General features: G+C 46.0%; 1 protein-coding gene across 1 annotated transcript in view; it reads left to right on the top strand.

Annotated features, from left to right (window-relative positions):
- LOC126161744 (uncharacterized) overlaps positions 1-27076 on the top strand; it is a 213099-nt gene that overhangs the window by 106755 nt on the left and 79268 nt on the right. Inside the window, exon 6 of the mRNA XM_049917784.1 lies at positions 17904-18182. Coding sequence (XP_049773741.1) covers positions 17904-18182 — 279 coding nt within the window. The remainder of the gene's footprint in view (positions 1-17903; positions 18183-27076) is intronic.

Genomic DNA, 27076 nt, shown 5'->3' with positions numbered 1-27076 from the left:
GTAAATACAAAAGTGCATGCAGCCACAGCACATTGTTACTGCCTTATTATGTATTTAACAGTGCTCGAAAGTGGTTCCATGCTTGTAGCTTCATTTGTGATAATGGATAGCGATATAGATGGCGATCTTTTTCCTGAAGAAGAAGTTGCTTCTCAGTTAAAATCAGCAGATGAAAGCGGAGAATCGTTCCTGAGAGTGACTGACAGCAGTAAGAAAATTGTTTTATTATTCACCTTTGAATGTTAGAAGCACCGCAAATCTTTTATTGTGATATAAATCAGAACGCCCCCACTTCACTTGGTCTGTGCTTTATTCATTTATGCCAAAGATTAGACTGTCCACTTTCTTGTAGGATCTCCCGTAAATGCAGAACAAACAACAGGCGAGAAAAGTTGTAATGCTGAAGTTACATTTACCGAAGAAGTATTAATTTCATATATGGGGTTCTCAGTTACCGTTGCTGCAACATCTAATGACACAGGTAAATTTTCTTGTGATTATTGTTAATAGTATTACTGATGATGCCGTCGTTCTCATGAATACATGAATTTGAGCTTCATCTTTGTCTGCTTAAATTAATTTATAAATATTTTTTCCATCTAGAAATTTCAGTGGGTCTACCCCACAATGCTCAAAATGAGACCACAGTTACAGTTTCCACTAGAGACGACAGTACTTCACACTCATTACTATGCGATGTAAGCAGTGACAGGAAAAGGAAGTCTAAACCACATCCTGAAGATTGGAAGAAAAATGTCAATAAAATTCTGAGAATGCGTGAACAGGCATATATTGGGTACAAAAAAAGTCAAATTGGTAAAATTGCTCATGATACTCAAAGAGAGGCACAAAAATTAGGTCCAACATGTACTTCAAAGATGTGCCAGAAATCCATTCAAAGGAAGTGTCATCAGTTTTCTGCTGATGATAGGCAGGCAGTATTTAACACATTTTGGGGAACAATGTCATGGGATCAGAGGAAGGTTTATGTTATCAACTTTGTGGGCGTAATTCCAACCAAACTTCCAGGGAAGAACATTGGCAAATACAGGAGAAAAAGGGCGCTCATTTATCATTTAAAAAATAAGCTGGAGAAACATAAAGTATGCAAAAAGATGTTTCTCAGTACTCTTGGGATTAAAGGATGGACTGTCCGATATTGGCTGGATAATTCCACACAAGGGATGAGTCCTGAGACAGATTCGTCACAACCTCGAATCAAACAGACGAAGAAGAAAGGTGAGAGAACTTTCCTGAAAGAATTCATGAACTCTCTTCCAAAACTTCCGTCGCATTACTGCAGGAAATCATCCTCAAAGTTGTACCTTGAGCCTATTCAGCATTCCAAACAACAGCTGTATCTCCATGGAAAAATGTCATGCAGAGAAGGTTTCACCATTAAGTCGGGCTATCTTTAATTTGATTTTAGAAGATGGTAATATTAGCCTATTTTCCCCCCAGAAAGACCAGTGCGACTTGTGTTGTAGTTACAGGCTTGGTAACTTGAGTGAATACGCGTGGAAGCAACACACAGAACAGAAAGAGCAGGCAAGGATGCAAAAAGATGCTGACAAGAAAGAAGCTCTGCTCAGTGTACACCATGGACTTACAGGCCGTGAAAGTAGCTCCATTTTTAAGTGCAAGTGCAGTTTATAATAAAACAAAGTTGGCTGTTCATAACTTTACAATGTATAATTTAGAAAGTCGTGATGCAGTATGTTACTGGTTTGATGAAACACAAGGTGATTTGGTTGCATCATGTTTTGCCTCATGCATCGTGGACACCCTATCCAGAACGATTAAGAAAAATCCCGTTCAAGTCATTCTGTATTGTGACGGCTGCACATATCAGAGCAGAAACGTGATATTATCAAATGCTCTTTTAAGATTAGCAATTGATACTGGAGTACTGATTACACACAATTTTTTGAGAAAGGCCATAACCAGATGGAATGTGACTTAGTTCACAGTTCCATTGAGTGCAAACTTAAAGGACGTGAAGTTACACTTCCTAGCCAATACGCTATGTTATCTAAAGAAACGTGAAAAAAGCCACAGCCATATGAAGTCCATTACCTAGATTATTCCTTTTTCATCAACTACCCAGAGAAAGTTTGTGGCTGTATGACTCAGTTAGGCCTGGAAGAGCTGTAAAAAATGGAGCCTACAGTTACCGATCTGAGGGCACTACAGTACCGCCCAGTGGTATTATTTACTAAAAGTGCTCTTTCAACGAGGTGTGGCAAGAATTACGGAGGTGTCCGAGGAAAATTCTTGGAAGTGTTTGCTTCCCGAAACTATACAAGGAAAGACTGAAAATGAAGAAATTCAAATGGGCTAATTTACAACAACTTAAATCTGTTCTTCCTAACGATTGTCATAGTTATTATGGCAACATTCATTATGGATGAAAATTATCGTGAAGGTAACTGTGTGATGAGTATCACTGCAGTGTAATACTCTGTTGCTGCTTTGAGTGACGTTAAGGATTTTTCTTGAAGAAATGTGCAGACATTATCGGAACTATGCAAATGGTATATTTCTTTAAAATACTTCTATGAAATCTTTCAATAAAAAATGATTAATGCTCCAAAACGTGTTCTTACTAGCTTTCTCAGTACCAAATACAGACGTATATGTGTCAAGAAGTGCCAGAAGACTGACAAACAAATACCGCGTAAGTAACAGATCATGGCATAAATACTGTGCCATAATTAAGCTTTCTAAAGTGTAATTTTTTTTCACATTTTTATTTGATCCAATATTTCCTTGTAGTGCTATGATGCAAATTTAGCACTGCTGTGAAATGTATTAGGCATTTTAGACAGTTTTTAGTCTTTCGTGTAAAATTCTTATTTTGCTACTTACGCGGTATTGTTTCTTCACTCGCTATATATGAAGCGATGCTGGATTAATGAATGTGCCAGATTCTCGGATGCAAGATTAACAGGTTTTTACTATACAATAGAAAGTACTGTCTGCTATGTACTTCACAGTTGCTGCAGACTATGAATGTTGATGTTGATCCAGGTGTAGATGTAAGCACTTCCAGCAACTTATTTATGTAGGTTCACAGAAAATTTCATCTCTATTTTACTGTGAACATTAAATATTTGCATAGAATGTACTGCAGAGCCTGTTGTCTATCTTATGCTGAAAATGGTTGCAAAAGCAGATACGTATATCTTCAATAAATTCAGAATGTTGTAATCTTCTTGACAGGTGAGATATAGCATGTCATAAAGAAAATAAACTCTTACATTAAGTTTTTCAGAAATTGTGTTTATTTTAATATCTGTAGTTTCATTCCAAATAAATACTCACTGTACTTGTTAAAAGTAGGCAGTGGGACTGTTTCCATTGAAGATGGAATCTTCCCAGCTCTACTGCAACAAGCAAGAGAGGGATAAATAGATTGCTTTGTAGGTTATGTAAGGTCATCTCAGCAGCAGGAATCGTTCCTAATGCTTGGGGGTGAGTGAGGTTTGTTTTCATTCTGAAGCCAGTGATCATACCAAGGCTAAAGGTATGAGAATGATCAGTCTGCCCTCTTTCTTATATAGATATTGAAAAACTTGTTAATGTGAAAATATTAGAAAAAAGAGATAACGTGTAAATCAACACACACATCATCCAAGCAAATCATGTGAAGCAGCACTTCACCAACTTGTTATGATGGTGAATAATCCTGTACACTTCAGAAAATTGCTCTTGGCATCTCCCTGGGTACTGAGTGGGCTTCTAGCAATATGACCTTCTAACCCATGGTTAGAAGTGCTTAAGAGCATGGCATGCAGACAATATACAGGTGGAGTAAGACCATGCTGAGTAGGGTGGTGAAAACAACCATGCTGAATGGGAAAATGGCTATCAAAAGTACCGGTGTGTGTATGTGTGTGTATGTGTGTGTGTGTGTGTAAGGGTTTTGCCTTCACTACTGTGGAACATGCTGGTGAATGAACTCCTTGAAGAGTTAAAAACTAGAGGCTACGTTTGTGAAAGACGTGCAGCAGATTTGGTCATAGTAATCCTTGTCAAATTTGCTATTACTGTTTGAACAATTGCACAATGTGCACTGAAAGTTGTGTAAAACTGTTGCAGAAAATAGGATCAAGGGTCAGGTCTGAGAAAACTGTTGTTGTACAATTTATGAGCAAGCATATCCATTAGATACTGGAATCTTAAGCTTCTCTCAGCACGTCCATCTTTGACACGGATAACAGTGGTGATGCGTAGTGGCATGGAAGCAGCAAGACCTCAGTAAGTTAATGGAGGAAGTTGCCACCAATTCTGCATGCACATGTCGCCTAATTCCCATAGATGGGGATGACGAGCTTTCATGCCACATTAAATCACTTGCTAGGTGTGTCTGATTGGGTTCGGAAGTGGCAAGTTGGGGGGCCAGCACATCATTTGGAACTCAACACTGTGTTCCGTGAACCACTCCGTAACACTTTCGGTCTTGTGATCTGTTGAAAAATGCTACTGCTATCAGGAAATGTGATCATCATGAAGGGGTGTACATGGCTTGCAGTCAGTGTATGGTACTCATAGGCCACAATGGTGCCTTGCAAGACTCCACTGGACCCATGGATGTCCATGTGAATGTTCCCAAGAGCATAATTGAGCTACTGCCAGCTTGTCTCTGTCCCGCAGTACAGGTGTCAAGGAGCTGTTGCCCTGGAAGACAATGTATTTGTGCCCTCCCATTTGCATGACGAAGAAAGTATTGGGATTCATCAGACCCAGCAACACTCTGCCACTGTACCAACGTCCAGTGCCAGTGGTCATGTTTCCAGTTCAGTCGTAGTTGCTGATGTCATGGTATTAACATTGGGACATGCATGGGTTGTCAGCTGCAGAGGCCCATCATTATGAATGTTTGGTGCACTTTGTTTTCAGACACATTTGTCGCCTGCCCAGCATTAAAGTCTGTTTGTCCCACCACAGTTTTCTGCCTGCCCTGTTTCACCAGTCAGCCCAGGCTACGATGTCCAGCATATGTAATGAGGGGTGACTGCCCAACCCATGATGTCTGGGTGTGGTTTCACCATGTGTTGGAGAAAATCACTGCAGCTTTCCTCTCAAACATCTGACAGGTCATGCAATTTGTGAAATGCTCATGCTGAGCCTCCAAGTCATCACAGTCTGCCCGTGGTCAAACTCAGATAGTTCGTGCGTTTTCTCCATTCTACACGTACTACACTGTGCTCACTGGTACCAGATGTGCCGTGTGCGTGTCTGACTAGCAGTCATTCCCTACCAGATGACCCTGCTATCACCTGAACAGATTTACATCGATAGTACGTCAGTGGTCATAATGTTCTGGCTAGTCAATGTATATTGTTGTTGTAATAAGACCTATGATAATTTGTTGGTCTATGTTAAAGTGGAATAAATGGGACTATGGTATGGTGGAATATAAAGTGCAATAGAAGGTGGCTGTTAAGGAGCTCGGCTCGGTACAGAGATTGGCCTGGTTAACCATAACAGGCGGCATTAGCAGCACACCCGCTGACTGTGCTAGACATTTTTCCAGTCCACCTTTGTGCTGCAGTGGAGGCAGAGTGCAACAGGTTTAAAAACCCTTAAAATATCCAGAATCTCGCACCAGTATAGTGAATGGTAATTATAGGAATAGTAGGGGAAATGTTGACTGACCGTACAATAACTTCAATAAACCTTTCAGTGACATAGTTTGAAGAAGAAACTGAGGGAATAATGAAACATTTTGGAGACAATCTACTTTACTAATGGGTCGAAAACATATGAAGGCGCTTGAGCGGGGTTGTACTGATCCCAGGCTAGACCAGAGAGAACAACCTGTCGTGAGCTGGGTATCATATTCCAGGTGCAAATATCTGCTGTCAGAATGTGCACAGGCAAGAACTTCAGTAGGCACTACAAGAATGGTAGCTTCTCTATTTATGCAGACAGCCAAGCAGCTCTGAAATTTCAATTATCCTCTGCAATTAGATCAGAGATTGTAGTAAAATGTCATGATGCCTTTGTAAGACTAGGGGAACGCAACGGGGTAAACCTGCTGTGGGTCCTTGGAATCAGTGACAGTCAACAAGCTGAAGGCTGGCCAGGATGTGTGTGACATCTCCATTTAGTGGACCGGAACCTGTCCAAACCATCACTAAGGTGATGGTTAAACCAAAACTACAAAGCTGAATCAGGAGGCAGCATGTAGGATGTTTAACAAAAACATGGAAAGCTAATGATGCTGAAATTGACTTAAGCATGAAAGAGCTCAATCTCATGGCAGGACTAATGACTGGCCAAGGGATACTTACAAAGACACGTACACACAAAGGTATGGAGAAAGATGCCCCCAAGTGTAGACCATGTGTGAGGGGAATGAAACAGCAACACACCTAACGTCCAATCCAAAATGTTGGAGTTTGAAAGACGTAGAACATATACCTTTGAGGGTAGTTGTTGGCATTACTCGAACCACAGGGAGCTAAACCACGCTATGAACTCAGTTTTGATATGGGCATTAATGGGCTAAGACCAGTGTGCAGATTATATCATGCTTGTTAGTGTTGATTTAATGTGATGAAACTTGGAAGTTCTACATGCCTCTCTTCAGAAATGCGGTATCTTTTACAACGTTCAGCACATCAGGTAGAAAGTAATTTTATTTTCAGTTTTACTTAATGCAAGCAAATTATTAAGAGAAATTACATGTAATCCAACTATTTCACGAGTTGCATTTTCACCTAGTTCTCTTTGGAGACTGTTCCCCAAAATGAAAACTTTAAAATAACTACATTTTAAAACTGTTGAAACTATTTGAGATTTCGATATCATTTTCAGTACTGACAGTGATGCTGTCAATTGAAATACCATTGGTGGTTAGTAACTTCTATTCTATGAAGATTAAAATTTCTACCGCAAAAGTAATATCATTGCTTCTTGTGTTTTGTCTTAGTTGAATAACTCTGAAAATCATTTCTACCGTCGGCTATTGGCGTTGTGGGTTTTCGCCTTAAGCATAGCTGCTTGAGAAAGGAGGAAACAGTTTTATTTTTACTTTACTTTGTACAGGAATCGCCTTAATAAGTTTACAGACAAGCACTATACGTCACTGTTGAGATGTCGTAACTATTGTTTTAAAATTTAAATCAAACAATGGAAAATCCAGGGTGGAATGTAACAGTGTCATGCCCACTATCCTTCCCACCCCTCCCACAGTGGTATTCCACCGTCCACCAAACCTACACAACATACTTGTCCCTCCTTATATAACTCCTGCTCCCAGTCCCTTAGCTCATGGCTCATACCTCTGTTATAGACCTAGATGCAAGACCTGTCCCACACATCCTCCCACCATCACCTACTCCAGTCCAGTCACTAACATCACCTATCCCATCAAAGGCAGGGCTACCTGTGAAGCCAGTCAAGTGGTCTACAAGCTAAGCTGCAACTGCTGTGCTGCATTCTGTGTACACATGACAACCAACAAGCTCTCTGTCCGCATGAATGGCCACCGACAAACTGTGGCCAAGAAACGTGGACTGACCACCCTGTTGCTGAACATGCTGCCGAACATGGTATCCTTCATTTCAGTGACTGTTTCACAGCCTGTGCCATGTGGATCCTTCCCACCAACACCAGCTTTTCTGAATTGCGCAGGTGGGAACTTTCCCTGATACAACCTATTTTCCCTTAACCCTCCTGGCCCCAACCTTCTTCAGTCACTGACCTCACCCATCCAGCCCCTTCCCTGTCCACATTCTAGCACTACACACCCGTCATTCCACCACCACACCCAGTCTTTTTATTTCTCTCCTACTCTCCCCTCCGTCTGTCCCTACCCCCACCATACTATCCCTCACCTCCTTACCCTCACCCAGTCGCCATTCGCATCACCCTCTAGTACTGCTGCTTGCAGTATGGTTTCAGTTGCCTGAGACTACAGTTGTGTGTGTGTGTGTGTGTGTGTGTGTGTGTGTGTGTGTGTGTGTTGGTGTTGATGAAGGCCAATGGCTGAAAGCTTTAGTTATGAAAGTCTTCTTCTTGTGCCTATCTGCGACTCAGGATCTCTGCTATATTGTTTTAAAATTTGTTATTTGCTGTTGGTAAAGCAATGGAAGCTCAGAAATTAGCCAAGTAGTTTGTTTACATTGAGGATTTAAAAGAACAATGTTGTAAAAAATGAAGTTTTAATGTGGTGTGTGTTTCTTTTCATATCATTTTTGTGAAAGCCTCTCTTGACACCAATGCCTTGAATTGCTTCGTTCAACTTATGTTAATCGATCACCTCTACAGAAGATTGTTTATAGTTGATTTGTAGAATTTTGTCGTGGTTTTGCTTCCGTCAGTGTTGAATTTTTGTTGAGATCAGCCAAAATTAGTTGTTTTTTAAAAACAATTGATGCTGTGTGTAACATGATTGAAGTGGATCAGCATGTGATGAGCTGTGAGATAGAGGCATCCTTAAGTGTTTTGAAGACAGCAGCACATTCAGTTTTACCTAAAGGAAAAATATGTTCCCAATTGAATTTCCATCAGTGTAAAAAATAAATAAATAAGTTTTCAGAATTGGTTCAGACACATGCAAAAGCGTGTAAGTTTTAAAAGTGAATATTTTCAGAATCAATAAAATTATTTGCATCAGAAATGTTTGTTTTTTTGTTATTATAATTATTACTATTATTATTGTAAATGTAGAAACTTGAAAGGTGGCTCTTGTAAGAATGTCTGGGTTGAATTCGACAGTGTTCATGAGTTGCACGTAATTTGTAAAAAAAATTTTCAGGCAACAAAAATAGTTTGTTACTTAGTGGTTAATGTGGTGTAGTACATAAACACAATTGAATGAAGACTACTCGCATGATTAAGGAATTATTTGTGACATTTGACACACATTTGATTTTTGACTTTGAATTCCGTTGTTACATTGTGAGAAGTTTTATCAAAATCCTGTCTACTCTGTGGGTGCTGGAAGACAAAACTGCAAGGAGAAAATGCTACGTACTCTTAATATTGAAAATATAGTTTCTGTAAAAGGAGGATTAATTCAGTTGTTTAGTTTTGTTAACACTGCAAATTATGCTTGTTGCAGAATATCACTTTGGTTGATTTAAAACTGTGTAAATATTTTCTACTTAATTGAAAATAAAAAAAAAAAAACAAAAACCTGGATTACTGACCATTGTATGCTTGTGAAAAAGTCACTTTGCTGATATCTATTGATTATTTCTTCAAAGGGTATATGCAGTGTTTGTGCCTTCATGTAAGAATTATTATTTATTTAACTTAGCAAGATTAGGGTCGTAAGGCCCTCTCTTACATCTAACCAGACTTTACTATATATTTTACATTGTATATATTACAAGAAGCATGTTATACTAAATTCAAAAAATAAAAATTACTGTAGTACAGATAATAAAAAATATATACATAGTTTATATGGTAAGTACAATAATAATTAGAGCTCACATTAAGGTAGGTTTTTAATTGTGTGTGCTAGCAGTAATGGGCATGTAGAAAGGGCCGAATGAGGAAGGGAAAGGTGAATGCCATAACACACAGTTAAAGAGTGTAAGGGAGGAGAAGGTGATGTGGTTTGCATATTAGAGAGAAAATTTGGCATTGGCTTTTATTCTTGACAGAGTGGAAATTGGCCATATATGTCAATTTTGGGGAAGCACTACAAGGATGACAAGAGGAATTTTTTCAACTTTTTCTTAAAAGTAGCAGAACTTCGAATTGGTGCAAAGAATGCAGGTCACCTTGATCCATAGGGGAACAGCAGTGCCAATGTTTTTGTCTTATGAATCACAGCTAGGTCACTAGATAAGTGAGACCTTGTGTGTCCATTATGATTGCATGAAAGAATTTTAATCTCTGAGGCGAGGTACTGAGCTGCTTGCACCTTGAGTTGCCACTGAAGTAGACATAGCATGTGGTAGTCACTTAACTTATCTCGGTGTATGAAGCACGGACATCGATCATATCGACGAATGTTGCAGAAGTCATCCACACAAGTGTACACTATTAGCTCTAACTGTCTTGTGTTTTCACTAATTCTGAATGGCGATTCTTCTGCAAAACCTGGAATTCTTGGAGATTTGCATTTAACCTGGAAATGTCAGGGAATTCTGTGTTTCTAACACGGCATTGAAATTGAATTTTATAAATCACAAAGTTTAAAGTACTTAATATTTCATAGTGTTAATTATATGAATATTATTCTCTATAAATTATCAGTATTTAAAACTGTGATTTAACTACTGCTTATGGCTTGTATATAGGTCAGCTGAGAGGAAAGAAAACTCATTATTGTGGTACCTGCAACCCCCCTAACTGCTGACCATTAATTTATCAGGAGCTTCTTGACACAGTCTTCCCCCTCACACCTGAAATTCCCAGGGATTTTTTTTAAAGTGTGAGTAGCCCTCCCTTAATTGTACCAGTTGAATTACACCACAGTAACGGAGGTTCAGTAGAATAATTGCTTGCAGGAGTCTGTGTTTCACATACTGTGGAAATAAATTATGAAAATTTTTGAGGGCATGGAGGCAAGTGGAAGTCTTCAGCATGTGGTGACAGTATTCTCTGCCCAATTTAAATGCTCATACAAAATTACACCCAAGTTCTTGACTGATTTTGGTTACGGTATTGGGATGCCATAAATTGATTGCAGAGTTCTGTTTACTGATTTATGAAGGAATACTAAGATTGCTTGCGACTTTCTTGCGCGTAGTTTAAGCCCCAGGTTTTTTTGTCCATGTTACCACTGAAGAAAGATTGTTGTTTATCTGGGCAATCACAGTATGTATATCTTCAGGTTTGGCACTTAGAGAGATTTGGAGTTGGTTGGCATAGAAATGATGTTTACAGGAAGACAGAACCAATGGAACATCATTGTCATGCCAGGAAAACAAAAGTGTGTCCATGACTGAACCTTGTGGCATTCCTGAAAGAACATGTTTTCAGGACTATTTTTCATTCCTACAGACAGCACTTTGCTGTCTGTTTTTCAAGTAGATATCAGACTAGTTCAAGGTACTATCAGAGAAATTCAGTGGTCACATTTTTCTGAGCAGTATGTCAAAGTTGTCAGTATTAAAAGCTTTGCTGAAATCTAGTTAAATCGATATTGTGGCCTCATGGTTGTACATGGCATATTTCAGCTCATCGGTTACCTACATTGATGTAGTGTTTGTGTTAAGGTGTTTATGAAAGCTGGGCTGATAATTTGTCAGTCAAGGTGAATTCACAGTAGTGTTGAGTAATTTGGTCATGAACAACATAGGCTTCGGAATTTCCTGTACAAACTCTTAGGACTTGTAGAGGGAAGTGAGTACATAATATTTTGAATAGAAACCTATATCTGGAAACATAGGGTTTCTGTTCTATGACTGTTTCACTTCAGGTGCTTAACTCATCCGCTTCTGCTAGAGGAATCTTCGGGCAATAATTTAAAAGAAAACATAATGAAACATCTATTTGTCACATAATCATATATTGTTTTGTATTAACACCTAAACATTGCATGTTTACGATATTCCAAAACAAAAAAGAACCCAGCATACTGTACATATAAAATGGTACTGATGTTTACAACAGCAGTTCAATTTGGTGACCACCAGCTTTGTTACAGACATGGCGCCTACAAAGCATATTCTGATGAACACACTCCATCCCCTCCTGGTGTGTCTTTAATTTCTAGTGTCGCAGCGAACTCGTGACAGCAGATCTTCCTGTGTCTCTACAAGAGTCTCGTAAATTAAACTTTGTGTATGACCTCACAAGAAGTAGTCCATACGAGTTAAATCTGGTGATCATGGCAGCCTCACCAATGAACCGCCAAGACCTATCCATCTTCCACAATATTGTCTGTTGAGATTTCTCTGAACAGCACATTAGAAGTGAGGTGGAGCACCATCGTGATGAAACTATATTTCTTGATGGACAATCTGTGGCACAGCTTCCAAAAACATGTCCAATATGTTTTGTAGGAAGATAAAGTATGCAGGACCAGTTAACTTGAGTGGAAAGAGAAATGGCCCAATCACATGACTGTCCAGAATACCTGGCCAAATATTAATACCTAACCTGTGCTGAAATCCCTGAACATGCACAGCACGAGGGTGGATGTGGCTGTTTTGCAAATTCAGAACTGTTCCTAGTGAACTTATATTTGTCTGTGAACAGAACTTGACATGGAAACAGGGATGTGTCGATCCATCAGTGTAGGACTCGCATGCAGTAGGCAACACATTGTGGAAAATCAGCTGGATCCATACCGTGTGCCCTTTATGAGTGGTATGGTTATAATTGTTGTGCATGCAGAACATCCCAGAGGATACTGCGACCAACACCCATTGAACGTGCTCATTGTTGAGTTCTCTTCAACACAATACAGTACATTTCCAAATACAAACTTGCGGTGGTGCCATGGAGCACCTCTCCTGCGCCTCCTCATAGTGAAGGTAACTGTCTCTGAGCCACTGCAGAACTTGGGCAAAAGTTTGTGTTACGGTGTGCTACGTCACAGAAAATGTCTGTGATACAGGTGACTAGCAACTATTCTGGTACCTCAAGCTTTGCCATACACAAGGAATGTGTCGGTGTATTCCGAAAACATGTACTGAGCTATGTTTACTATATCAGGGATGTGTAGGCATTGAATAGATCTTGCCACAAGGCAGACGTTAAATGACATCTGGTGACCTGCTGACATAGAAATCTCTTAAGACTTTGCTCTTTCTCTCAGCAAACGTGGACGCTTTACACATTTGAATTGAAACCATCATAGAACAGAAATGATATGTATCCGGACGTCGCTTCGTATTCAGAATATTGTGAACTGACTCCCCTCTACAAGCCCTAGAAGTTTGTAATGGGGATTTCTAAATATCCTTTATATTCCGGGGCTTTGGAAGCCGCAGGTAATATTCTGATTGGTCAGTAATCACAAGGTGATTGCAGGTTTTCGATCTTCGGAATAGGTCGGACTTTGCTTATTTTCCACGAAGTGGAATATAATCCATTCACAACAGAAAAATTAGATATGTCTGCAAAGGCAGGTATTAAGCTATCGGCTTGGTCTTTTAGCATGGTTATGCTAATACCGTCATTGCTTGTCACTTGAGAAGAAAGTCTCATTATTGGTTTTCTTGTTGTATTTATTATTAGATGATGTAGGTGGAAATGTCATGGTTAGTTATGCAGTTAGGAGATTCTTGTGGATGATGTTTCCTTGCCAATGGGGGTTGATTGGTGCAGAGAAAAATTCCTTCAGTTCATTTGACACTACCCGCAGAATAGGTAGTGGAATGTCGTCATTGTCATCCTGCAGTCAGGCCCATGGGACTGTGCACTGCAACCAGGTTTCTTCTCTGCTAGCTCTTGTCAGCCTTTCTTTGTAACCAGTCAACTTCCATACCACTTGTCTCAGAACTTTCATGATTCTGTCACTCCATCTTGGCCTTGGTTCGCCAATTGGTCTCGCTTCATGTGACTTGAAATCCACTAACTTGGAAGGCCATCATAAACCATTTATTTGGATGACTTTTTCCTTACCCGACTCAGTGCACTAGTGACATTTCCTCAGTTTTGTAATTATGCCAGCTGTGCAGTTGTAACAGAAGTAGACCTACTGGTTCAAAGATTTTCCTTAAAAATCTTTCATTTGAATATGTGTAGATAATTTTGTTTCTTCATTGGCTTAGATGAGGATCTTTTATTATGTAATTGGAGTTTTAATTTGTGTTGAAAGACTACCTGATTTCAGAAGTTAGTTAAGACAGTAGTAACTGCAGTTTCTGACTTTCACCTTCACCTTTACCATGATCTTATATTGTATAGGACCGATTTGGAGGTAGTGGTTCACAGTATACTTTCTTATTCTTATTACACATTGGTTTCTTTGATTATGTTGTGAAAGAGTTTTCTCTTGGCTCTTCTGAAGATTGATTGAGTTGTTTTGTGTAACTCTTCAAGCTAGGTTTTGCCCTGAATGAAATCTCTTCTTAGCCACATCTCGTGTGCTTCTATCCTTCATACTAATGTATGCATACAGCCTCCAAAACCAGTCGTATTCTCAAATTCTTTTCTGTGATCATCATTCCTTGAGTTTTAGCTGTGTTGTTGTTATCATATGTTTGGTGTACCATCCATTACTACTACCAACTTTGCATTGAACGCATATTCGATGTGTGGTGTCCTTGTTTATGTTAGTATGTCCATATCCAGAATATCAATTTACTTTATTTCTTAGCTGCAATCAGTCATATTTTTCGGTTAACTGACAGAAACGTAGTAAATTTAGCTGTCATAGCTTTGCTCTTACAGAATCCTGCACCTTGATCATGTCCTTGGCCACATTTACCATAGAAAATAATTGCATTTTCAGTATGGATGGTGCCTAAGTCCTCTCATGCCACTTTGTGTAATGCATCCAGTCCAGTTTGTACCTACCTATTCTCTCTTTCACCTGGCCACCTTCAATCTCCTTCCTGTACATTAACATGGTATTAATGTTGGCCCTTCCTGAGTATTTTGTTTCAGCAGCCCAATGTGTTATTAACAAACTCCACACAGGGGGCCAGGGCAATATCCCAATTTGAATACGAAGCGAAGACACAAGAAACCCTTTTACTTTACAGTTGATAAAAGATTACAGTAATTATGAACTGTACCTGTACTTCTGGGATTAAAAAGGGTGCAAGACAGGGGTGTAATATTCCTCCCCACTGTAAGACAGGGATGTAATATTTCTCCTCACTGTTCATTCTATACATCAGAGAACCAATGACGAAAATGAAAGAAAGGTTCAAGACTGGTTTTAAAATTCTGGATGAAAGGATATCAGTGCTAAGAATTGTTGATGACATTTTTATCGTCGGTGAAAGTGAAGAAGCACAAGATTGTGCAATAGAATGAACAGTCTAATCAACTCAGAATAGGGATGGAATTTAAACCAAAGAAAGTACAAAGTAATGGGGAGTAGCAGAAATGAGAATAATGAGAAGCTTAATATCAGAACTGGGGACCACAAAGTAGACAAAGTTAAAGAATTGTACTACTTTTGAAACAAAGTAATGTGTGACAGACAAAGCAGGGAGGGCATAAAAAGCAGATTAGCATAGACAAAGAGGGTATTCCTGCCAGATACAAGTCTTGCTAGCATCAAAGAAAGACCTTCAATTTTAGGTAGAAATTTATGAGAATGTATATTGGGGCCGCAGCGTTTCTTGGTAGTGTGTGTGAATGTATTATGACTGGGGGAGGGGGAACTAGAAAAGAAGAGATTTGAAGTGTTTGGGGTGTGACGCTATAGAGTGATGTTGACAAGATAAGAAATGAAGAGGCTCACTGCTCATTCAGTGAAGAAAGAAACTTAACGGAAAATGCTGTCAAGAAGAGAAGGGACATGATGATAGGACATGTGATAAGATTCAGGGAATAAATTTCATGTTACTAGAGATTAAAAAGTGTATAGAAAGACAGAATTTGGAATACATCCCAATCCTAGAGGAAGAGGTTAGCACAAGATAGGAATTCTTAGGGGACTGATAACTCCAAAAATGCCACAACGCCGTGGAGAAAGTGGAAGGTTTGCATTTCTGGAAGGAGGGTTGGTTTCTATGTGGAAAGTTGTCCTTTGTTCATAGTGAGACTGACTGTAACTAAATTGGGTGTTGAATTTTATACTGCAATACACCCGAAATATTTTCTTGAAGAAACACATGCCATTTCCTATAAATGTGTTTAATAACACACATTTGGTCTTTTTTGGCAATGAAGTTCTTGTTGAAGGAATTTTTTTTAACTATGAGGACCTCCTTATTTGCCAAAAATTACCAAAATATGTGTTTAACACAAATTTTAGGTTGTTGTCTTATGGAGTATTAAATCATTCTTGTTAAAAATCTAAACTTGTCTCCTATATCTTTGAGAGATTAGTGGATGTAAATTTAATGCTAACCGTAACATGGTTTTACAGTTTTATGTATTGATGTAATACGACATGTTACCGAAGCATTTATAGAGTGAGATCCAGGCCATTATTTGATCTATAACTGATTATTATATTAGGTCATAAAACAGTAAATACCAGAAGTCTTTAGCATCATGAGACCCAAAGTGGAAATTTTATGTTTTACTTAAATTCTTCTTCCCATAGTAGATAGGGATGTTTCAGCATGATTTCGTATTCAGTATTCTCTGCAAAGTTTTCAACAAGAAACAGTTTTATCGATATGACATTGAAAGTAGTATATGAAGAGAAAACAGGGCCATTGGGTAACCTGTTGCTGCTTATAAACTCATTCATTTATGTGAGATACATGGTTGTTCCTTTGTCATTTTTATGATGAATGTTGTACTCATTCTTATATTTTGGATTATTTATTTGATACTTTTTTTGTAGGTTGTTGCAAAGCTACATAGATAAATTTAAACTTATATACAGTTACATCTTCAGTATGCAGCATTCTATGTAATAGCCACTGTTAACAACATGGTGTAAAGTTTGGAGGGGATCAATCAGTTTTCATTTTCTTTACAGAATTACTGAACCATAGCTATAGTTTACTTATGAAGTTTGTGACATATTCCGAATAATATAAATGACAAAGAAAGTGCTGTATAAAAATTCCCTATTTGTTTTTTCCAAAACAATTTTGAGCAGTCTAAAGTTTTAACGCACCATGGGAACAGTGTAACGTGTAATAATAATATTATTATTATAATAGTTGATAGGCAACTTTGGGTAATACATTTTTCAATTCTGCACTTTAATGTTGTTAAAGGTCTAAAACAGTTTTGAAACCAGCAATTCACACTGTTTTGCTTGGCCTGTGCCCACATGTAATGAAGTAAATTTTAGTGTCAAAAAGTAGAAATGAACCAAAGTTTTTGCAACCAATTTCTTTACAGTAGTTCCCATTTTAAATTGCCTAATTTCATATACTGAAACTGAGTAGTGAGCATATGCAAAGGTGGAATGGTTGGAATGGAAGATATCCAATGACAAGAGGAAGTATGTGATTGGAAACACTATTAGCCAGAATCATTATTCTCTCGATTAAGCAAACTTAAGGAGGCATGTTAATTTTCATGTTAGCCTGTATGTGACAACATACTTCTTTGCGATTGTAACATTCATTCTGAAAGAATGACTGAGAAAATACAATGAATATTACCTAAATAAGTGTGTGTGGTAATATTTGAGTGCACTTTTGTAAAGAGAAGGGAGAAGTGCACACAGTGGGGCATGTAGTAAATGGTAGGGAACATTGACAGAAAGTAAACTGGCTTTGCTGCAAAGTATTTTGTCTCTGTGCAGAATCCCTGATGCATCAACTTTGTAAGTGCGTTCTATACTACTGAATGTCCAAAATATCTATTGTAGCCTAAAACTGTTTGTGGATCTTTTGGCTCAGTCAAAACATCTCAAGTATTCTAGATAATCCTGGTCTATTTGACCTGTTTAGGCCCACACACAGGCAAGCCTACTTAAAACAATGTGTGAGACTGGTGCTCACGATTGAGTCTTTATACATTATGCAGCTGTAATTTGTTATGTGTCTTTTTTTTTTACCTTCCATGTAGCAAAATGCCATTCCATAACACCAAATAATCATTGTTTAACTACTGCCAGATTTAACAGTTTTGTTCTGCTTGTATGAGATTGTATTTCATTTTCCGTAGATAAAAATGTAGTATTAAAACAGATTCCAATCTCTCATTACTGTTTGTTGTTACTTAATGAGAAAAAATAGTTGTTTCTTATTTTCCGTTTCTTGTAAGGGTTTTGTTTGTTAATTGAAATTTGTAACATGTATTTACAATAAAACACATTATTTTTGGTGTTACAGGATAAATTAGCGCTTGCATTTCATAATTTAAAAATACTTCCCAATGTCTCTTTTTAGGGAAGGGGTCCTGGACGGCCACGGAAGGATGTGAGTTCTGCACGATCATCTTTGTCTTACCGTGGTGCTAGCTCAGGACGAGGATCAGGTCGTGGTCCAGTTACAGGGACAGACACGTCAAATAACTTGGTGATGGTACAGCAAATCAGACACATAACTGCACCACCACCAAATTCACCATCTGCTTCACTTGTTCCTCTCATCAAGCCTTTAATCCTTCCAAATGATAAGAATTCCTCTGTACACATTGGACAAGGACTAACTTTTCCACACAAAAAGGTAAGCTACAACAAGTTTTTGATTATTCAATTTAGATTAGCCTCTGTGCATTGTTCCCTAATTCCCAAACATATTAAGACTAGACTGGCATGCAGAAAATCATGCGTGTTATGTATAGAGCATTTTAGTTATGGCTTTTTAATTTTACACCCCATGTTCAAAACCCAGTTATTGTATTTTTTTTATTGTTTTCCTTGTATACCCATGTTCGTAGAATTTTACTATGTGAATGTTTCTTATCAAATTAGGGGATACAAGGGCATTATACTAACTGTAAAATTACAAGAAATGTCACACATTTATTAAATACAGTAACAGGTATGTGTATGATATATTGAAGGATTACAAACTTTTTAAATTCTCATGTTCTGATATTTCAATCTCATATCAACTTTTATATTCTTATGTTTCATTGATATGTTTATTCTTTAGGAAGATTTGGTGCATTCCATTGGATGATACCAATCATAGAAACATTCGAAACACAGACATTCCAAACACCACGAGCATCACACGAAGGCAGGTTTGCCATAGTAACAGTGCTTTATATGAATCACACTCACAAGAGAAAAGTCCTAACATTGGTGAAGATTTCGCATGTTGGCAGTAGTTTTGCAGCAAAGTATGCATAATGAATCACTTTTCCAAAACCTGGCACTCGCCCACAATATCTCCTAATTTTCTCATTCATTTCTTTTTTTTTTTAATTCATTCATCTGACATACTATTATAGTCTAGTCCACAAACAGTGGCGGTTCATGCATGTCAGTCCACTGACGGAGCTTGCATTGTTAACAGTTGTGTTACACTCATGTGCGTGCTTTCCACATGAAGAAAATGTGTATCTTGCAACTTTTTTATGTAGACTTCGTCACTTACAATATCCATCAGCACTGACAACTCACAACAGATGGAATACAAATTCACCAAACAACTCGCTACAGTCACGTTTAATGCCCGCATCAACTACAGCATTCACGACAGAGTGCTCAAAACACTACTGATCACTCATTGGGTGTCAGATACGTGTGATGTAGGTGCACAGAAAGAGCCTAAAATCGACCACCATCATTTGTGACTCCAATTATAGTTTACAAATAAGGACAATGTTATATCAATATACTGTGGAAAACATTCATCAGACATAGGTATATAAATGAAAAACAATAGCATAAGTAAGTATATAAATGAAAAACAGTAGCATAAGTAAGTTTCGAACATGGGGCACAAAATTAAGAAGATCCAACACTAATCTCTGCACCATAATTTCGTCTGAAGATATTGCCCATTAAAAGGCACATGAAGTACTGGGAAAATACCTCTAAAGCTTTGACTGTCATTTATTAAGAAACGCTCAAGTATCTGCGAGTAAGCCAAGACATGTATGTATTCACTTACTTTGACCCTTCTTCCACTGAATGAAGTTTCTGGGAACTTAGGTTATCCCAATTGCCATGTTCTTCTCATGAGCTGTACAAAATGTGTACGTTTTCAGTACAAAAAACTCGGAAGGTGACATATTTCAACTTCGAAGTAGTCATCGCTTCGTGCTCCACTGTCAGCCCAGAGAATGTGTGCTGTCATTTTCACTATAAAAAGATCTTAATTTTTGCTCACAATTAATGTAGCAGTGGTAAACGAATGAGTGCTAAAGCCAGAATATGAGAGAACAAATCTTTAGACATTGACTTTCTGCATAGGTTAATCATTGTGTTTCTCTTCTTCGCTTTCAGGAAATTACGGTTTGTGAACATGCCCACCCCCCCCACAACACATTAAGATTTAACAGGCCCCGCCATCCCACCCATGTGGTACGCTGCCCCCCCCCCCCCCCAAAGCCACATCTACCACAGCCACACTGCTCCCACCCCATACAGCCACACTGCTCCCCCCCCCCCCACCCCCAGCTGTGGTGTTTGGGCCCACCCCCAGCCGTGGTGTTTGGGCCCAACCCCAGCCGTGGTGTTTGGGCCCACCCCCAGCCGTGGTGTTTGGGCCAGCCGTGGTGTTTGGGCCCACCCCCAGCCGTGGTGCTTGCGCCCACCCCCAGCCGTGGTGCTTGCGCCCACCCCCAGCCGTGGTGATTGCGCCCCCCCCCCCAGCCGTGCTGATTGCGCCCCCCCCCCCAGCAGCCGTGCTGATTGGGCCCACCCCCCCCAGCAGCCGTGCTCGCGTCCCCCCCCTCCAGGCGCCGTGCATGTTTCCCCCCCCCCAGGTGCCGCGCTCGCGTCCCCCCCCCCAGGCGCCGCGCCCGCGTCCCCCCTCCCAGGCGCCGCGCTCGCGTCCCCCCCCCAGGCGCCGCGGCCGCGTCCCCCCCCCAGGCGCCGCGCCCGCGTCCCCCCCCCCAGGCGCCGCGCCCGCGTCCCCCCCCCCAGGCGCCGCGCCCGCGTCCCCCCCCCAGGCGCCGCGCTCGCGTCCCCCCCCCCAGGCGCCGCGCCCGCGTCCCCCCCCCCCAGGCGCCGCGCCCGCGTCCCCCCCCCCCCCCAGGCGCCGCGCCCGCGTCCCCCCCCCCCAGGCGCCGCGCCCGCGTCCCCCCCAGGCGCCGTGCTCACGTCCCCACCCCCAGCCGATATCTGCTCCCCCCCCCCCCGTCACACTACTACCCCCCCAGCCATCCATCGCCCCCGCACCTACACTGCTCCCCCCCACCTTCACTGCTCCCCCCCACCTACACTACTCCCACCACCTACATTGCTCCCCCCCCACCTACACTGCTTCCCCCCACCTACACTGCTCCCCCCCCCCCCACCTACACTACTCCCCCCACCTACACTGCCCCCCCCCACCTACACTACTCCCCCCACCTACACTGCTCCCCCCCCACTGCTCCCCCCCACCTACACTGCTCCCCCCCCCCACTGCTCCCCCCACCTACACTGCTCCTCCCCACCTACACTGCTCCTCCCCACCTACACTGCTCCTCCCCACCTACACTGCTCCTCCCCACCTACACTGCTCCTCCCCACCTACACTGCTCGCCCCCACCTACACTGCTCGCCCCCACCTACACTGCTCGCCCCCACCTACACTGCTCCCCCCCCAGCTACACTGCCCCCCCCCAGCTACACTGCTCCCCCCAGCTACACTGCTCCCCCCCAGCTACACTGCTCCCCCCCACCTACACTGCTCCCCCCCACCTACACTGCTCCCCCCCACCTACACTGCTCCCCCCCCACCTACACTGCTCCCCCCCCACCTACACTGCTCCCCCCCACCTACACTGCTCCCCCCCACCTACACTGCTCCCCCCCACCTACACTGCTCCCCCCCACCTACACTGCTCCTCCCCACCTACACTGCTCTTCCCCACCTACACTGCTCTTCCCCACCTACACTGCTCTTCCCCACCTACACTGCTCCCCCCCAGCTACACTGCTCCCCCCCAGCTACACTGCTCCCCCCAGCCACACAGCCCTTCCCCTCAGTCACATTGAACCCACCCATCAACTGCCGCACTCCTCTCACCCCACCCCACAGTTCACACTGCCGCCCTCCCTCCCCCCCCCGCCCCACAGTTCACACTGCCACCCTCCCTTCCCCCCCCCCCCCGCCCCACAGTTCACACTGCCGCCCTCCCTTCCCCCCGCCGCACAGTTCACACTGCCGCCCTCCCTTCCCCCCGCCCCACAGTTCACACTGCCACCATCCCTTCCCCCCGCCCCACAGTTCACACTGCCGCCCGCCCCCCCCCCGCCGCACAGTTCACACTGCCGCCCTCCCTTCCCCCCGCCCCACAGTTCACACAGCCGCCCTCCCTTCCCCGCGCCCCACAGTTCACACTGCCGCCCTCCACCCCCTCGCCCCACAGTTCACACTGTCGCTCCCTTCACCCCCTGCCCCGCAGTTCACACTGCTGCCCTCCCCTCCCCCCTCACCTGCCGCACAGTTCACACTGCCGCCCTCCACTCCTCGCGCCCCACAGTTCACACTGCCGCTCTATCGTCTCCCCGCCCCACAGTTCACACTGCCGCCCTCCACTCTCCCCGCCCCACAGTTCACACTGCCGCCCTATCCTCTCCCAGCCCCACAGTTCACACTGCCGCCCTATCCTCTTCCCGCCCCACAGTTCACACTGCCGCCCTATCCTCTCCCCGCCCCACAGTTCACACTCCCGCCCTATCCTCTCCCCGCCCCACAGTTCACGCTGCCGCCCACGCCTCCCCCCGCCCCACAGTTCACACTGCGGCCTTCGCCTCCCCCCGCCCCACAGTTCACACTGCCGCCCTCCCCTCCCCCCGCCCCACAGTTCACACTGCCGCCCTCCCCTCCCCCCGCCCCACAGTTCACACTGCCGCCCTCCCCTCCCCCACCGCACAGTTCACACTGCCGCCCTCCCCTCCCCCGCCCCACAGTTCACACTGTCGCTCCCCCCACCCCCGGCCCCACAGTTCACACTGTCGCTCCCCCCACCCCCGCCCCACAGTTCACACTGCTGCCCTCCCCTCCCCCCTCCCCTGCCGCACAGTTCACACTGCCGCCCTCCCCTCCTCGCGCCCCACAGTTCACACTGCCGCCCTCCCCTCCTCGCGCCCCAGAGTTCACACTGCCGCCCTCCCCTCCTCGCGCCCCACAGTTCACACTGCCGCCCTCCCCTCCTGGCACCCCACAGTTCACACTGTCGACCTCCCCTCTCCCCGCCCCACAGTTCACACTGCCGCTCTATCCTCTCCCCGCCCCACAGTTCACACTGCCGCTCTATCCTCTCCCCGCCCCACAGTTCACACTGCCGCTCTATCCTCTCCCCGCCCCACAGTTCACACTGCCGCACTCGCCTCCCCCCGCCCCACAGTTCACACTGCCGCCCTCGCCTCCCCCCACCCCACAGTTCACACTGTTGACCTCCCCTCCCCTGACACTGACCCCAATCCCACAGTTCACTCTACTACCTTCTCCTGCCCCCAATCCCGCAGTTCATGCTGACCCCTCCCTCCCACAGCTCATAGTACCCCCCCCCCCAGTCCCACTGCCCCCTCCCGCTACACAGTGCCCTCTTGCCCTACTGCCTGCCTTCCCTCCCAGGTCACGCTGCAACCCTCTTCCTGCCGCCACTGCCTTGGTCCCCTGCCATCCACCTGTGACCTGTCTTACTGCTTATACAAACTTCGGTCCCACTGACACCCCTACCTCCACCCTCCTACCCAGTTACGCCTGCCCCTCCCATCAGTTACCCTTGGCTGCTATACCCAGCTACACTAGCCCCCATACTCTGTCATCCACCATACCCACTGTCCAACTCCCACCCCCCCCCCCTCAACAGCTGCTTCCCCACCTCCTGCCCAACTCCCCCACCTGCTTCCTCCCTCCTGCCCAACTCCCCCACCTGCTTCCTCCCTCCTGCTCAACTGCCAACCCCACCCAGCAGCTTTTCCCCCCACCTGCCCAACTCCCCCACCCCACCCAGATGATTTTCCTCCTCCTGCTCAAATCCCCCACCCTACCCAGCTGCTTTCTCATATCCCCCGGCACCTCCCTCTCCCGCCGGCACTTCCCTCTCCCGCCGGCACTTCCCTCTCCCGCCGGCACTGTCCCTCTCCCACCGGCACTGTCCCCCTCCCGCCGGCACTGTCCCTCTCCCGCCGGCACTGTCCCTCTCCCGCCGGCACTGTCCCTCTCCCGCCGGCACTGTCCCTCTCCCGCCGGCACTGTCACTCCCCCGCCGGCACTGTCACTCCCCCGCCGGCACTGTCACTCCCCCGCCGGCACTGTCACTCCCCCGCCGGCACTGTCACTCCCCCGCCGGCACTGTCACTCCCCCGCCGGCACTGTCACTCCCCCGCCGGCACTGTCCCTCCCCCGCCGGCACTGTCCCTCCCCCGCCGGCACTGTCCCTCCCCCGCCGGCACTGTCCCTCCCCCGCCGGCACTGTCCCTCCCCCGCCGGCACTGTCCCTCCCCCGCCGGCACTGTCCCTCCCCCGCCGGCACTGTCCCTCCCCCGCCGGCACTGTCCCTCCCCCGCCGGCACTGTCCCTCCCCCGCCGGCACTGTCCCTCCCCCCGCCGGCACTGTCCCTCCCCCCGCCGGCACTCTCCCTCTACCACCAAGACCCCCCTGACCAATTGTTCTTATCACCCACCTAGCACGTGAGGACCTCAACACCTGCCTGCCAGGAGTTCCCCCATCTCACCCACATTCCATCAACACTCCCTTGTCATGACATCCCAGAGTCCCATTCCACAAACCCCCTTGCCCTGAATTTGATTCCCAACCACCCTCCCACGAAGACCCAGACCCCAACTTTCCCCCTCCACCCTAACTTACACCCCATCCTGTCTTTCACACACCCTGACTTCCTATCCCTGGCTTGCCACTGCCCTGATTTACTGCCACCCTGGCCTGCCATTGCCCAGGTGTGCTAGCAGCCCGGCCTGTCCCGCTGCCCCGGACTGTCCCAGGCTTACCCCCACACCATCTCAATCCCCACTGCCCCGTATTACCCCACTGCCCCATATTACCACACTGCCCCGTCTTACCCAAGCTAACTGCTTTCCCCCCCTGCCTGTGCCCAACCAACTGCCCCCTGCCACAGCTTACCAACCATCCCCTCTCCCGGCTTACCCATCTGTCCCCCCGCCTCAGCTTACCGCTTCCCCGCCTCAGCTTACCGCTTCCCGCCTCCCTCAGCTTACCGCTTCCCCGCCTCAGCTTACCACCCCTGCTCCAACTTCCCCCACTTGGGTTTTCCTCCTTCCCAGGGTTTCCCACTACCTGGTTTCCCCCCCTGCCGACCCAGCTGACTCCCACCCAATCTGGCTTCTCCCCCTGGCCCGGCTCAGCTCCCCCTGGCCCGGCTCAGCTCCCCCCCTCTACACAGATACATCCCCCCCCGCCACCCCCCCCCCCCCCGCGACGACCAAGCCCATCCCCCGTCCCAGCTCGCTTCTTGACCCTGCTGCTACCCTGCCCCAATGTTCCCACTCTCTTGACCTGACTCACCCACGCAACCCCGCCCTGACTCACCCCACGCCACCCCGACCCACCACACCCAACCCACCACACCCGCCCCACCACACCCGCCCCACCACACCCGCCCCACCACACCCGCCCCACCACACCCGCCCTGACTCACCCCACCCCGACCTGACTCACCCCACCCCGCCCTGACTCACCCCACCCCACCCCGCCCCGCCCTGACTCACCCCACCCCACCCCGCCCCGCCCTGACTCACCCCACCCCACCCCGCCCTGACTCACCCCCCCCGCCCCGCCCTGACTCACCCCACCCCGCCCCGCCCTGACTCACCCCACCCCACCCCGCCCCGCCCTGACTCACCCCACCCCGCCCCGCCCTGACTCACCCCACCCCGCCCCGCCCTGACTCACCCCACCCCACCCCGCCCTGCCCTGACTCACCCCACCCCACCCCGCCCTGCCCTGACTTTTCCCCTCTGCCTCAGCGTAGCCCGCACCATGACTTACCCCCAACCATTCCTTCACACTCTATCTTTCTTCCCTCCCCCTCTTTATGATGCTCCCTTCTTAATTACATCCTCTTGTTTCCTTCCTCACCTCTAGCCTCCCTGCCCTCCCTTCATTCCCTCCTCCTCTTCATTCCCTCCTCTTTCTGCCCAGACTTTCCTGCCTCATCTCACCTCTCTTGCGCCCCTGCTCTCACCCCTGTGCCGTGGCCCTGCTCTCTCCCCTGTGCCGAAGCCCTGCTCTCTCCCCTGTGCCGAAGCCCTGCTCTCTCCTCCTTTCATCTGCCCTGTTCCCAGCCCCCTTCCCACTGTCATGCTCACACCCCCACCCCCCTGTCCTCCTTTGCCCCCCACCAGTCCCAGTCCTCATTTTCCTTCCTCATTCCTATTTTCTTCTGTCCCTTTTGCTCAATTTTTCTTCTCTTTCTTTCCTTTGTCCTCCCTCTGTCTTTCACTTCCCTTCTTCTCTCTTTCTGCACTTCTCCTCTTTTTTCTGCACCCCACCCCACCCCACCCCACCCCACCCCACCCCACCCCACCCCCACCGCCACCCCCACCCCCAGCCTCTCTCTGTTCGTCTTTCCTCCTACTTCTTACTGCCTCTTCCATTCATCTCTCCTCCTCCTCCTCCTCCTCCTCCTCCTCCTCCTCCTCCTCCTTTCTCCGCCTTCCTCTTCGTTCTTGGCCCTCCTTCCTCTTCGTTCTTGGCCGTCCTTCCTCTTCGTTCTTGGCCCTCCTTCTTTTTCGTTCTTGGCCCTCCTTCCTCTTTGCTCTTGGCCCTCCTTCCTCTTTGCTCTTGGCCCTCCTTCCTCTTTGCTCTTGGCCCTCCTTCCTCTTGGCTCTTGGCCCTCCTTCCTCTCGGCTCTTGGCCCTCCTTCCTCTTGGCTCTTGGCCCTCCTTCCTCTCGGCTCTTGGCCCTCCTTCCTCTTGGCTCTTGGCCCTCCTTCCTCTTGGCTCTTGGCCCTCCTTCCTCTTGGCTCTTGGCCCTCCTTCCTCTTGGCTCTTGGCCCTCCTTCCTCTTGGCTCTTGGCCCTCCTTCCTCTTGGCTCTTGGCCCTCCTTCCTCTTGGCTCTTGGCCCTCCTTCCTCTTGGCTCTTGGCCCTCCTTCCTCTTGGCTCTTGGCCCTCCTTCCTCTTGGCTCTTGGCCCTCCTTCCTCTTGGCTCTTGGCTCTTGGCCCTCCTTCTTCTTGGCTCTTGGCCCTCCTTCCTCTTGGCTCTTGGCCCTCCTTCCTCTTGGCTCTTGGCTCTTGGCCCTCCTTCCTCTTGGCTCTTGGCTCTTGGCCCTCCTTCCTCTTGGCTCTTGGCTCTTGGCCCTCCTTCCTCTTGGCTCTTGGCTCTTGGCCCTCATTCCTCTTGGTTCTTGGCTCTTGGCCCTCCTTCCTCTTGGCTCTTGGCCCTCCTTCCTCTTGGCTCTTGGCCCTTGGCCCTCCTTCCTCTTGGCTCTTGGCCCTCCTTCCTCTTGGCTCTTGGCCCTCCTT

Source organism: Schistocerca cancellata, chromosome 2 (assembly GCF_023864275.1).
Source record: "Schistocerca cancellata isolate TAMUIC-IGC-003103 chromosome 2, iqSchCanc2.1, whole genome shotgun sequence".
Classification (NCBI taxonomy): domain Eukaryota; kingdom Metazoa; phylum Arthropoda; class Insecta; order Orthoptera; family Acrididae; genus Schistocerca; species Schistocerca cancellata.
This window is presented reverse-complemented; position numbering and strand designations above follow the sequence as displayed.